The sequence below is a fragment of the Gigantopelta aegis genome, chromosome 14 (genome assembly GCF_016097555.1).
Source record: "Gigantopelta aegis isolate Gae_Host chromosome 14, Gae_host_genome, whole genome shotgun sequence".
NCBI lineage: Eukaryota > Metazoa > Mollusca > Gastropoda > Neomphalida > Peltospiridae > Gigantopelta > Gigantopelta aegis.
Genome location: NC_054712.1, coordinates 15,952,641 through 15,965,942, shown reverse-complemented (window position 1 = coordinate 15,965,942; position 13,302 = coordinate 15,952,641). Strand labels below are relative to the sequence as shown.

Sequence of the window (13,302 nt, the reverse complement as noted above, 5' to 3'; positions counted from 1 at the left end):
TATCTGTGTGGTCCTTATGTCTGACGCCATATAACCGTAAATAAAATGTGCTGAGTGTGTCGTATAAAATATTTCTTTCTTTTCCTTCCATCGAGGCCGGTGAACGACTTCAAATATTTTTCTAAAATACACGAAAGATAACTCCATTAAAACAACGCTATCGGCGTTTAAGAGTTAGATTCCTTTGTAGCTCTAAACATGTACCTCTAAACTCTCAACAATGCAGGTTTTGTAATTAATAAAACTATTTTATTCAAATACCGTGTCTGTTGTGATGATGAAAACAACACAAGCGTACAGTTCTCATTCTGTTGAAGTAGATCCCTCCTTGATAAGTGAGCCACAGCATTTAATTAAATTAATTAAAACTAATATCAAAATTCTTGGATGATTTAAATTAATGGGATTAAAAAAAAAATGTTTATTTTGTTTAATGACACCACTAGAGCACATTGCTTTATTAATCATCGGCTATTGGATGTCAAACATTTGGTAATTTTGACATATAGTCTTAGAGAAGAAACCCGCTACATTTTTCCATTAGTAGCAAGGGATCTTTTATATGCACCCCACAAACAGGACGGCACATACCACGGCCTTTGATATACCAGTCATGGTGCACTGGCTGGAGCGAGAAACATCCTACCGTTCATTGTTGTAAATAATAATAATAATTTGTATTTAATCTGTCTTTAAATAAATACCTCGAACTTGGACTCATCCGGAAGTTATTTGGTTTAGTACTACCTTAAGAGTCATTTGATACATCGAATCAGCTTGTACCAAAATACGTTTTTGTTCCTTCCCATGTAAAATTTAAAAAAAATGAAGATACGAGGATTACTTAGTTCAACGACAAAATGCCATATGATTCCAGTACTATATTTGTAAGAGAAACTGTTAATTGGTGTCAATCGGTCAAGTAAGCAAAAACGTCGAGCCTGAAAATAGTCACGTACATTGGTCCTGAGACGTCGACAAGGTTTCTTAATCCATATCGTGTAATACTTAACATTCATTTCATTTTAACTTATTTTCGTGCTTATATTTAACTGAGGTTCAAGCACGCTATCCTGGGCACACAACTCGGCTATCTGGTCTGTCTGTCCAGGACACAGGGTTAGTTGTTAATGGTTAGTGAGAGAGAAGAGGGTGTAGTGGTCTTACACCTACCCAGTGAGTCGTTAAAATTAGCTCTATGTGGAAGCCGGTACCGGGATGCGAACCCAGTAGCTACCAGCCCCATGTCCGATGGCTTTATCACGACACCACCGAGGCCGGTTTACTTAACATTAAACAACACTCCTGACGACATACTATGGTTCTAGCAGTAAATTGTTTTTCACGAACCCGCGACTAACCGTGTACTATCTAGGATAATGCCGAACGCCCACCTAACTGTGGATTGTTTATGTGCAAGTGACAATGAACATGTTATTTTTAATATTAAAAAAATATTATCATGTCTATAGTGTATATGTATATATTGTATACACACACATATATATGTATATCAGCTGTTGCGCACAGATATATATGTATATCAGCTGTTGCACACACACACACACACACACACACACACACACGCGTGCGCGCGCGCGTGCTAGTAAACCTAGCTGAACCCTAATAATCATAGCAAAAGAACATATATCTTTAAAAAAAGCTATTGAAGTAGTTGATAGCTACATATATATCAAAATATAAAGTGTATTAAATGAATAGCCTTTGGGTTTTTTTTTAATCTACCAGTTTAAATTCAATATGTATTGCAATTTGTACACAAGTCACGCACGATTAATTTGTTTTAAAAGTAGTTATCTTGGTCATGTGGCCTCAATAACTGAATAAATATCTTGTCTTGTCTTGTCTTGTCATATTTGAGTATTAAATGTAAAAACAACATTACACATGAAATTTGCTTTTGTCAAGTCATATTATTACATTTTTATACAAAACATACCGCCCAATATCTGATAATTTTACAGTTTTAATTACCTCATTGACCCCATACACATCAGTTTTGATAACAAGATCATAAGGCTATGGAATTTACATTTTGAATTAGAAGAGAAATGAAAACAAAAATTAATAAATAATAATAATATATAATGCATCATAATAACTAAAATCACATTTAGAATTTATATTTTTTGCTTACGTTAGGCCTATATATGAAATGAATTTGTCGCAAACAGAGCAGAAATAAACAATGTATATATATATATATATATATATATATATATATATAGTAGTAGTCGTTTTCCTATAGACCTGCATAGTGACGTAACCTCGACGTCACAGAGTCCATTACGTCATCAGCTTTCCGTTGACGGTGTAATTAAATCTACATCTGATGAGTGAGAGCAATTCAACTCTCTCACGAAACAAGCCTGTCATGTAGAGATAAACATACACTTTTAACGATATATATATATATATATATATATATATATATATATATATATATATATATCTGGACTCCATCCCCGTCCTTCGTGCTGGGTGTCGTTAAACATCTATTATATTTCATTCCAGTCCTGATGCCCTAAATTGCCATTTCAGCCTCAGTTTGTAGAAAGGTTGCCAATGAGGTTAGTTGTAACTCTTAAGTTAACAGGATACGGCAGCAGCGGAATCATGGCCAAGCACATTAAAAATAAATTAAAATCTGGACATTAATTTGGCAGACGTGACGCCGAATTCTCTAGACCCAATTAGCGTCTCCACCGATCGTCAGACGGGTACCGTGCTGTCAAATATCCTTCGTATATCCTTAGCCGGCGTGGCACAAAATAAACTGATTGTGAAGAGTTGGACAAGTCCTGCGACGTCTTCCTTGGCATAGAAGTGGATGAACGACGACACACATTCCTCTGTGAACTGACAAAGGCACAGCAGTTTGTTGGTGTGGCGCTCCTGCGCAGAGTACGGCAGGAGAAAGCACGCAAGCTTCAAGGCGTATGGCGCCGCCATCATCACCGTCAGACGTTCAGCTAGCGACACCTACATTTGAAAGGGGAGAAAAAGGGAAAGGATAATTAAGACGAAAGGAATAGTCGATTACCGACACCCCAGCAGAATTTTAAACTATTGCTATGTTTGCAGGCACGGCGAAAGCAAGTAGACATTGGGGGTTGACTGAAATCCAGGGAGCAAAGCAACATTTTTAAAGGGACATTCCTGAGTTTGCTGCATTGTAAGATGTTTCCGACTAATAAAATATGTCTACGATTAAACTTACATATTAATTATATTTTCTTGTTTAGAATATCAGTGTCTGTATATTCAATATGTTTCTGGTCGTCTTAATATTTGTAAGAAGCTCAAACTGGATTTTGTCTTCAAAAAATATTTTAGGAAATAAAATGGCATTTAACCTAGTACAAATATTAGAACAATCAGAAACACGTTTAATATACAGCCACTAATATTTTATGCAGGAAAAATATATTTGATATGTAATTACAACTGTTAACAAGTCTCTGTTAGTCGATCACATCTTACAAATTGCAGGAAAATCCGGAATGTCCCTTTAAAAAATGTTCGGGGGGGGGGGGGGGGGGACGATCCCCGGAAAATTTTGAAAACTATATGTCCTGAAATGCAATTTCCTACATTTTTACAAGTACAATTCCTCTCTGCCTTAATATTTACAACCAATAATATTATAGTTGCTTTTCCGTGTGTATAAAACTGCATGTACACAGCACATATGTTATTTATTTACATATGACAACCAAAGAAAGACAAGTTATGTGTAGCATACAAAATCAATAAAGGATAGAGGTATGTTACTTTGTACTGCATGTTCAAATCATATATATATATATATATATATATATATATATATATATATATATATATATATATATATATGATTATTATTATTATTATTATTATATCCATTAGAGTGGTTTATTGGCATGTTGTGAACAAACTGTCGTTCCATAAAAGGGCTATTCCATGCTATTTGGTTCATGGATATGGAATTTTAAAAATGATCTATTAAACTAAACTTTTATTATAGCTTAAAGTTAACACCCATAACCCTATAAACTATTTCTATTGCCAATTTACTATTGTATTATGGGTTTTAATGACAGTTTTATTTTAAGGACGTGACATTTATATTTTGCAGTAATTTATTACTGTTGCGCCATATTTAAAAATTAGGTATCAGTACATCATATGTATAAATATACTGCAAATAAAAATACTACTTTGTCTTCTTTGTATTCATAATTAGTATATTAAATTGTTTTTCAAAAGATACAATGTCACGTCCTGGCAGAATTGACATATAAAAGTTAGTTTTATTTAATACCTTTTTATTTTTCAGAAATAAAAATGCTTTTTAATTCTTCTACTCAATATTCCTACTCCATGAACGTTGACAGGTTGTACTAATCGCCTTCTACTTGTCAATGTGACCACACACATCCTCGGCGGGGTTCGTGTCAGGGTCCTTTTGTTCCCAACGGTTCGAGTACCTGGCTGCGATATATAATGTTCTCACCTGACTGATGTAGTTGACGTCCCGTGTGTACAACTGTATCAGCTGAAGTAGTTTATCAGAGTCCTCATTCAGACAGCTGCATATCAGAAGGTTGACGTCCGTCTGAAAGGTTAAATATCTAGTAGTAGTAGTAGTAGTAGTAGTAGTAGTAGTATTGTTTAAGTTCTTTTGAACTTGAGAATAAAAGAAGACTGTCAAAAGTTATCAACTTTTACTGCGCACTAGTGGAAAAGACCATAAGACCGGAATTACGTCATAGACTTGTGTTACCAACTCCGGTAGACCGAATGTATCATAACAATTATTATCATTATTATTGTTATTATTATCATTATTATCATCATTAATCTTATTATTATTATCATTATTATTATTATACAACAGTTACGTTTTATTATTATACAAGATTTAGTAAAATATTATACTGTTATTATTTATTTATGAGTAAATTCTGGGTCCAGTTGTTCAAAGCCTATGTTAACACTAACTGGGAGTTGAATTCCTTAAACCAGGGTTTATTAATCATTGGTAACCAAACGTGTTGCTGAAACACATTTGTAACTGGGTTAGCAAATCCAGGGTTAGTGTTGACTAACCCTGAGATAAGTACAGTTGGCCAATCACTGTAAAGTATATGATGTTACACAATTCTTTGGTTTATGTTCTTCCCGTTGTCAATATTAGTTTTGTTCGTCTATACGAAATGAAACGAACAGTGGTTTAATAAAATGAGTTAAATGGTTACTTGTTGTAATGAGATCGAAATATGTATAGTGATCTTACAACCTCATTAAGGCCTCTACATGTCCAAAATATTGGACTCGAGTACACAGTTCAGTTCAGACTAGATGATAATGAGACTAAGCAATAAAGTAAAATAACATTATGCATCTTAATTCCAGTGCTGAACATGAATGCCAAATCATCCCATTGTATTGCATTCCATACATTTGACTTGTGTTTTCCCTTCGTGTCTCATAGCCCTATAGTGTAACCGGCGGCATGCATATGGCAAACAAACAAAAAATGCAATTAAACACATGTTGCTAGAAAATATTTAAATAACAGTATGATAAATTTTTAAAAGGATAGATTTAGAGCTTATACTCACCACGCAGTCTTCAACGTTGAAGTACAGAAAGTGAAGCTGTCGGTTATTAAAGGAAAACAACTGTAAGCCTATTCCTAATGCAGGAACATTATAACATAATTACTGTATTAACACAAAACCCAAACACAACTACTGCTTAAAAGGAAGGCTAAATTAATGCTTTTGGCCGCTAAGTACTATAGTCATCTAATTATAGTTGAAAGGATTTTTTTTTCTATAACAAAACAAAAAAAATCGCATATTTAATTAAAATTTAGTATACGCAGCCATTGTTTTAGCCTTTAACAACAAACGCCAACTAGTGACGTCAGAACCGGTAACACCTCAGTGACCCGACCAGTGCCGGTCCAAGAATATGGACTGTATTATATCGGCCATAAACAGTAGTTTTAACAAACATTCACCACGATCGCTGTTGCTTAATCCACGATAATCTTGTGGACAATGACACACCTAAAAGGTTGTAATATGTAGACATTTTCAGTTGTTTACCATTCATATACCATTTCTCATTTGTTCGCAAAATATCCCCGTTTCTAAAAACTAATATTTTACTTTTGTCCATTTTGACCTGCAATCCCCAGGATGTACAACACGTACATAATATATATATATATATACATGTTTTTGTCTGCAATCCAATAACAGTGTCATCAAATATACAAAGGTCATCAGCATACGAAATTATTTGAAGACAAAATCCAGTTTGAGCTTCTTACAAATATTAAGACGACCAGAAACACGTTGAATATACAGACACTGATATTCTAAACAAGAAACTATATTTAATATGTAAGTTTAATCGTAGAAACATTTTATTAGTCGGAAACATCTTACAATGTAGCAAACTCAGTCCCTTTAACCTTAGAATACATATTCTTATCATTGAAAGTAATCTTCCATGAATTCCCTTGTTCATAATAGAATACCAAAGTAACTTCAAAGGATTTTCTGAAATCAACAAAATTAATATACAATAAAATCGACTGCGACTGATTGATAAATATTTCTGAACTAAACAATGTATAATAAAAATATTATTTGCTGTGCAATAACCTTTTCTAAAGCCTGCTTGGAAGTCTTGAAGTTAGCATTCCCCCCAAAATAGCCATTAGTGATATACCTCTATAATTGTTCACACAGTTAACATTGCCCTTCTTATGGAGAGGTACAATAATTCGTTTGGCCGATTCAGAAGGGAACATACCTGTTGACATAATATTAAATATAGCAACAAGATATGGCATCAATAAAGTACTACAGGGTGTATACTACCAAATCAAATCCCATAGACGACAACAGTAACATATGTGGCTAAAACTTTTATCTGCATCATATCAATTGACATAAACGCCACGGATATAAATACTACCACCCCTCACCCTTAAAGTGAATCAGAAAGAAATTGGGGGTCAAGCTGCTCATTTCTGAGATAACCCTGATTCGGCATAAAATTCGAGTACTTTGTTTTACAGGTACCCCATGTTTCACACACAAGGCTATCTGACACTGTGGTACTAGATAAAAAAAAATTGCATACAGTTTTTGCCCAGAGGAAACTTTTTTTTTTTTTTACAACCAACACAATCAAATTTATCACCAATCACAGGAGTTGTGGTGTTCACTTCTCTATCAAAACTTCGGTGCACCTCGAACTTTGACCCAACCGGAAGTTATTTGGTTCAGTACTACCTACAACACTGAAACATGTATGCCTTAATACCATCTAGACCAGCTGCTTTATTTGCACACTTCAAATGTTTTGTTGCCGATTCGATATTTTTTGTGTCACATATCTGTTTAAAATATCATTAAGAACAGAATATATATCACATGTAAGTTCATCATGGCTATTATTATCCTCTGCACGATCTAAAACATTAAAGTCAACTGGAATATAGGTTAAATTAAAAACGTCTTTAAAATAATCATCCTATTGCTCTTGCCTAATTGTTTGAGTGACATGATTATTACTTTTGGTTAGTTTTCCAATCTTCTTCCAGAACACTGGGCGGATCGTAGCCCAGTGGTAAAGCGTTCGCTTGATGCGCGGTCTGTCTAAGATCGATCCCCGTCGATGGGCCCATTGGGCTATTTCTCGGACCAGCCAGTGCACCACGACTGGTATATCAAAGACCGATGTATGTGCTATCCTGTCTATGGGACGGTGCGTATAAACGATCCCTTGCTGCTGATCGAAAAAGAGTAGCCCATGAAGTGGCAACAACGAGTTTCCTCCCTCAATATCTGTGTGGTCCTTAACCATATGTCCGACGCCATATGACCGTAAATAAAATGTGTGGAGTGCGTCGTTAAATAAAACATTTCCTTCCTTTCGGTAATTAGGCCTACTAAATCAATGTGCTGTCCTACGCCGCATAACCGTAAATGTGTTGAGTGCGTCGTTAAATAAAACATTTCCTTCCTTCCTCCAGAACACGTTACAGTTTTCAATAAGATCATTTACTGTCGACTCCTCGTGCTTTTCTTTCTCCTTTCTCAGTCTACAATACACTGGCAGCAGCTCTTTATTACCAGACAGTTTAAAATGATTAAATACTAGGAAGTTCTGTTTCTTTAGCTCTTTACATTTATTATCAACCATTGCTCACTAGTTCTAATAGAAGCATGTCTCTTGTTAGTTGACTGTAAGTCACATGTGCGAGTACATGTCTGTAAGATTGATGTTAAAGTCGCCACTGCCAGCTCCGTGTTTCCTGACATCATTTACAAGCACTCTTCTTAATTGAATTGTAACAGTGTCTCGTTAACAGCCAGGCGCGGATCCAGAATCTTTTAATAGAGGGGGCCCAAAAGCCGTTGTTGTTTTTAAAAATAGAATTTAAAGGTCCCTGACAGATGGTCGGGATAACTTTGCATTTTTGGTGTATTCTGTAATATATATTGTTTGACCAAAAATAGGGGGCGGGCCCAAGAGGCCCCCGCCTGAATCTGCGCCTGACAGCATCCTTAATTAGCATCTTCTTCGTCTCTATCCAATAAAATCTAGGTGTGTGGTGACCCTACTTTTCAGTATATCAAATGTATCTGATACATAGTTCATATCTTCTAAACTAGGTATAAATGAAGCTTTCAGGCGCAAAAACCGATAACGCCATTTTTTTTATCTATAAAAAGCCCCAAAACGACTTCTACTATCATTACTCAGTTCAAGGCGTTATGTTCTGATTTTCATACTCAGTTTACATAGAAAGCATAACAAAAAAATAACCTCTTTGCAGAAAATTACTAAAATAGATTTATCGGGTTTTGCGCCTGAACTCTACAAATGTATTAGTATCATCGATAATAAAATTATACAAGTTACCTGTGTGTGTAATCAAACAATATCTCCACTAGACTACGTTCCATGTAATCTATACCTTTCATCTCATTCCAGCCGGTGCTCTACAACTGGTGTACCAAAGGACGTGGTATGTACTATCCTGTCTGTGGGATGGTGCATATAAAAGATCCATTGCTGCTAATTGAAACGAGTAGCCCATGGAGTGGCGACATCTGGTTTTCTCTCTCAATATCTGTGTGGTCTTTAACGATATGTTCAACACCACATAACCGTAAACAAAATGTGTTGAGTGCGTCGTTAAATAAAACATTTCCTTCCTTCCTTCCTTCCTTCCTATACCTTTCAAAACCCTACTGTTTGTCACCAGAAACGACAGCTGCAGAACGTGAGAGCACATTGATTTATTAATCATCGGCAATTGGATGTCAAACATTTCTTAACCCGAATCCCTGGATTGAATGCACATTCACAATCTTACTAGTCGTTCCAGTGTACATTGTACATCAAGACCTTGACGAGGTATGTAAAAAGGATACGCTGAAGTTGTCTCCCTTGCTATGCGCCGCTGTCACTAACAAAGGACGGTCGTCTGTGTACAACGTTTTGTTAATGTGTACACACTGGAGAAGTAGTTGTCTTGATATCTAAAATATACATACAAGGGCGGGATTGTAGAAGAGTGGTCATGTGTTTGTTATACACGATCATAGGTTCAACATTTAATATAAATGCAAAAGAATTTACTGTGAAGAGCAATACGACTTGCTCACCAACAAATATAATGTATGTTTTGAAATGTACAAACTGTGATGAAATTTATATCAGACAGTCAGTTCACCTTTAAAAAAGAATTAACTGTTCACAGACAACTAATTGTTCATGCCGAACACAGACACCTGCATGTTTCCAAACATATTCTTTCTTGTGTGGCTGATAATTCAAAGATATTTCCAATATACGTATAAATTAGAAGGCATTAAGACCTTTCTTCAGAAATAACAAGGGGCGGAGCGAAGCGGAGTCCGTTTTTATTTCTGAAGAAACGTCTTAAGCCTTCTAACTGATTTAGACGGCATTTCGTAGGTTCATTACTTGATATGTGTGGGGCAAGCGTCATTGGTGTTCGCGCCAGTTGTTTTGATGACATTCATACAGCTCTTTATGATGATGTCTGGTCAATTGTGTCAAAGTAATTTTATTCACGTGACTTGTTATTAAGACGTTTTTTTTGGTGTGTCGATCGAAATGCTGATATCCGCTTGGTTGAACTGGAGAGAAATCGAGGAAATGCCGTCTAAAACGTATTTGCCAATAAAGAACAAAATGTTAATATACTTTTGGACTCCAAAGAAAAAACATTTCATTAAGCTGTTTGACATTCCATTGAATCGAGAGTTAGCATAGGATAATGCCTATTGCGCGCCTCTCACATGTTAGTTACATTGTTTATTTGTAATAATTCTCCATGTTACAATGTTTATTCGTCTGTGTCTCGATAGTTCTAATGCCACACATGTGTTCAAGGATGTATATATACTGTAATACAGCTGAACAAGTTATGCTTTCTGATGATGCAGACTACTGTTGAAATGGTAAATCATCAAGGCAAATGAATTAAACGAACATTTTTTTTTAACCAATACTAGTATTCTCCATTATTTAAATCTTCACATGTATATATATATTATACATGTACATACATACAGACAGACATATAAACTAGATATTGCGCTGGCTCGGTCTGGTAAGGTTTGATGCACTGAACGATTGCAGTCGATAGTGACTGGGTCTGTCTTATTATATTAAGATGACCTTGAAAATTGTACTACTTTATATACTTATTTAAATGTAATATAACAGATCTTGGACCCACTATACCCTCTCTCTTCTACCCCCCCCCCCCCCCCCCCCCGCGCAAGCCCGCCCGGGATTTTTCAAGATGAGTATATATGTGAAGACTGATTTCTGACACTGAAAGCTGCCAGTTTCAAAACGTTGGTCTAACATGCATTATTATTTACTTTAATAATAAATCAGACAGAAAACACGGAAATCCTTTTAAACAAATTTCAATAAGATCGAATAGCTGATGCTATTACATATTTTTCATCTTTTTGGTAAGACTACTGCACATCTATTTTCTTCATTATTTAAAGGGACATTCCTGAGTTTGCTGCAATTTTTAAGATGTTATTAACTAACAGAGACTTGTTAACGATTGTAATTACATATCAAATATATTTTTATGCATAAAATATCTGTGACTGTATATTAAACGTGTTTCTGGTCGTTGTAATATTTGTACTAGGTAAAATTTCATTTTATTTCCTAAAATATATTTTTTTCGTACGTACGAAATTATTTGAAGACAAAATCCAGTTTCGGCTTCTTATAAATATTAAGACGACCAGAAACAGATTGAATATACAGACACTGATATTGTAAACAAGAAAATATATTTAATATGTAAGTTTAATCGTAGAAATATTTTATTAGTCGGAAACATTTTACAATGCAGCAAACTCAGGAATATCGCTTTAAGATGCAGTGACGGACTTTACAGCTGTGGTAGCAGTACTCATAGAAGGTTCCACCTTTGGGCCAGGATGTGTTTAACTATCTCTAACACTTGATAGCGTCACTGGTTTGATATTCCAATGAGCTCTGTCCTGTGCTGGTGTTGATTTACTAAACTAGTCTGGGTGTGGCAGTCCTCTTTGTTGCGGTACAAGGAGGATGGGATCTCCTCAGGAGTGTCTGTCATCTTACAGACTAGGCACTGGATATAGATTCAATAAAATAAACCAGTATTTTGCCAAATACCCATTGGACGATGCATTGTGCAGAGATACGGCCTTGATGACGTATTATCTAATTGTTCAGTAAAACATCCAACCGAACCATTTTAATTATTTTAAAAACCTTTATGTGTATCTTCCCTCTCTCTCTCTCTCTCTCTCTCTCTCTCTCTCTCTCTCTCTCTCTCTCTCTCTCTCTCTCTCTCTCTCTCTCTCTCTCTCTCTCTCCAATCTAATTAAAATTAGCTCAACTATTACATGTGGATCTAACAGCAGCCAGTTGGAGCTCATGTCCACCAATCAAAACCTTACTTGCAGAATCATGCCAGTGATTTGAAAATAATTTGAAAATATTCCGAATTATCCTGAGGGTATACGATATGTTTCATGTGAATTACGAATGCCTTATTTAGACCAGTAGAACTAATTTTAATCGGATTGCTAACAACACTGTCCAGGTAACATTTCGTCTGTAAATAATAATTTAAATATTGACCAATCACACTTCGCCTTTTATAACGTTATTTGGGAGTATACAAATTCTAAAAATATCGGGCGAGTCTATTTTAGTGGCCGCAGTACAGTTAACCATACCAATATGTACGGGATGGGTTATCAGTCTTCAATTTTACATTAAAAATTATTTATTTATTTATAAAAAAAACCCCAACTAAATCAGTCTTCAGTTTTACATTACAAATTATTTATTTTATAAAATAAAACATGTTTTAAGGCATTCGTAATTCACACGAAACATGTCGTATACCCTCAGGATAATTCGGAATGTTTTCAAATTATTTTTAAATCACTGGCATGATTCTGCAAGTAAGGTTTTGATTGGTGGACATGAACTCCAACTGGCTGCTGTTAGATCCACATGTAATAGTGGAGCTAATTTTAATTAGATTGCTCTCTCTCTCTCTCTCTCTCTCTCTCTCTCTCTCTCTCTCTCTCTCTCTCTCTCTCTCTCTCTCTCTCTCTCTCTCTCTCTCTCATATATATATATATATATATATATATATATATATATATATATATATATATATATATATATGCGTATGTGTGTGTGTGTGTTTTCATTTAAAAGAATGAATGAATGAAAGAATAAACGAATGAATGAATGACAAATACATCGGCTGTATGGTGTCAAACTATGGCAAATGCAACAATAATGTGATAAGAAACATCAATATAAAAATTCAAAAGTTAAATAAAAGACAGTGCAAAGAACTGTGCAAAAAATACAAATATCACAGATAAATAGAATTAAAACTTAGAATAAAAGTTATTATCACGTAAATATTGTAATACAAGTTCTGGATGGAATCGAAAGGATTCCATCACATTTCGGTGTACAAAGATATATTTTCTAGTTTCTGTCAGATGAGTACACTCCACCAAAATGTGGCGTACCGTCAGAGTATACTGACAGTGCTCACACTGAGGTGGAGGATCCTTTCGTTTTAAAGAAATTACTTATAATATTCGGCTACAATTACCAGCAAGGATGTCTATATGCAGTTTCTCACTGACAGGATATAACAGCTTTTGATACAAATTAGTCGCTGAG

At 35.1% G+C, this 13,302-nt stretch overlaps 1 protein-coding gene across 1 annotated transcript in view; it reads right to left on the bottom strand.

Moving 5' to 3' along the window:
- Positions 1-2,479: 2,479 nt before the first annotated feature.
- The window catches only part of LOC121389105, a 32,001-nt gene continuing 21,178 nt past the window's right edge, over positions 2,480-13,302 (bottom strand). Inside the window, exons 6-9 of the mRNA XM_041520720.1 lie at positions 6,751-6,834; positions 5,628-5,701; positions 4,517-4,618; positions 2,480-3,003 (exon numbers count right to left, since the gene is read on the bottom strand). Coding sequence (XP_041376654.1) covers positions 2,734-3,003; positions 4,517-4,618; positions 5,628-5,701; positions 6,751-6,834 — 530 coding nt within the window. The 3' untranslated portion in view covers positions 2,480-2,733. The remainder of the gene's footprint in view (positions 3,004-4,516; positions 4,619-5,627; positions 5,702-6,750; positions 6,835-13,302) is intronic.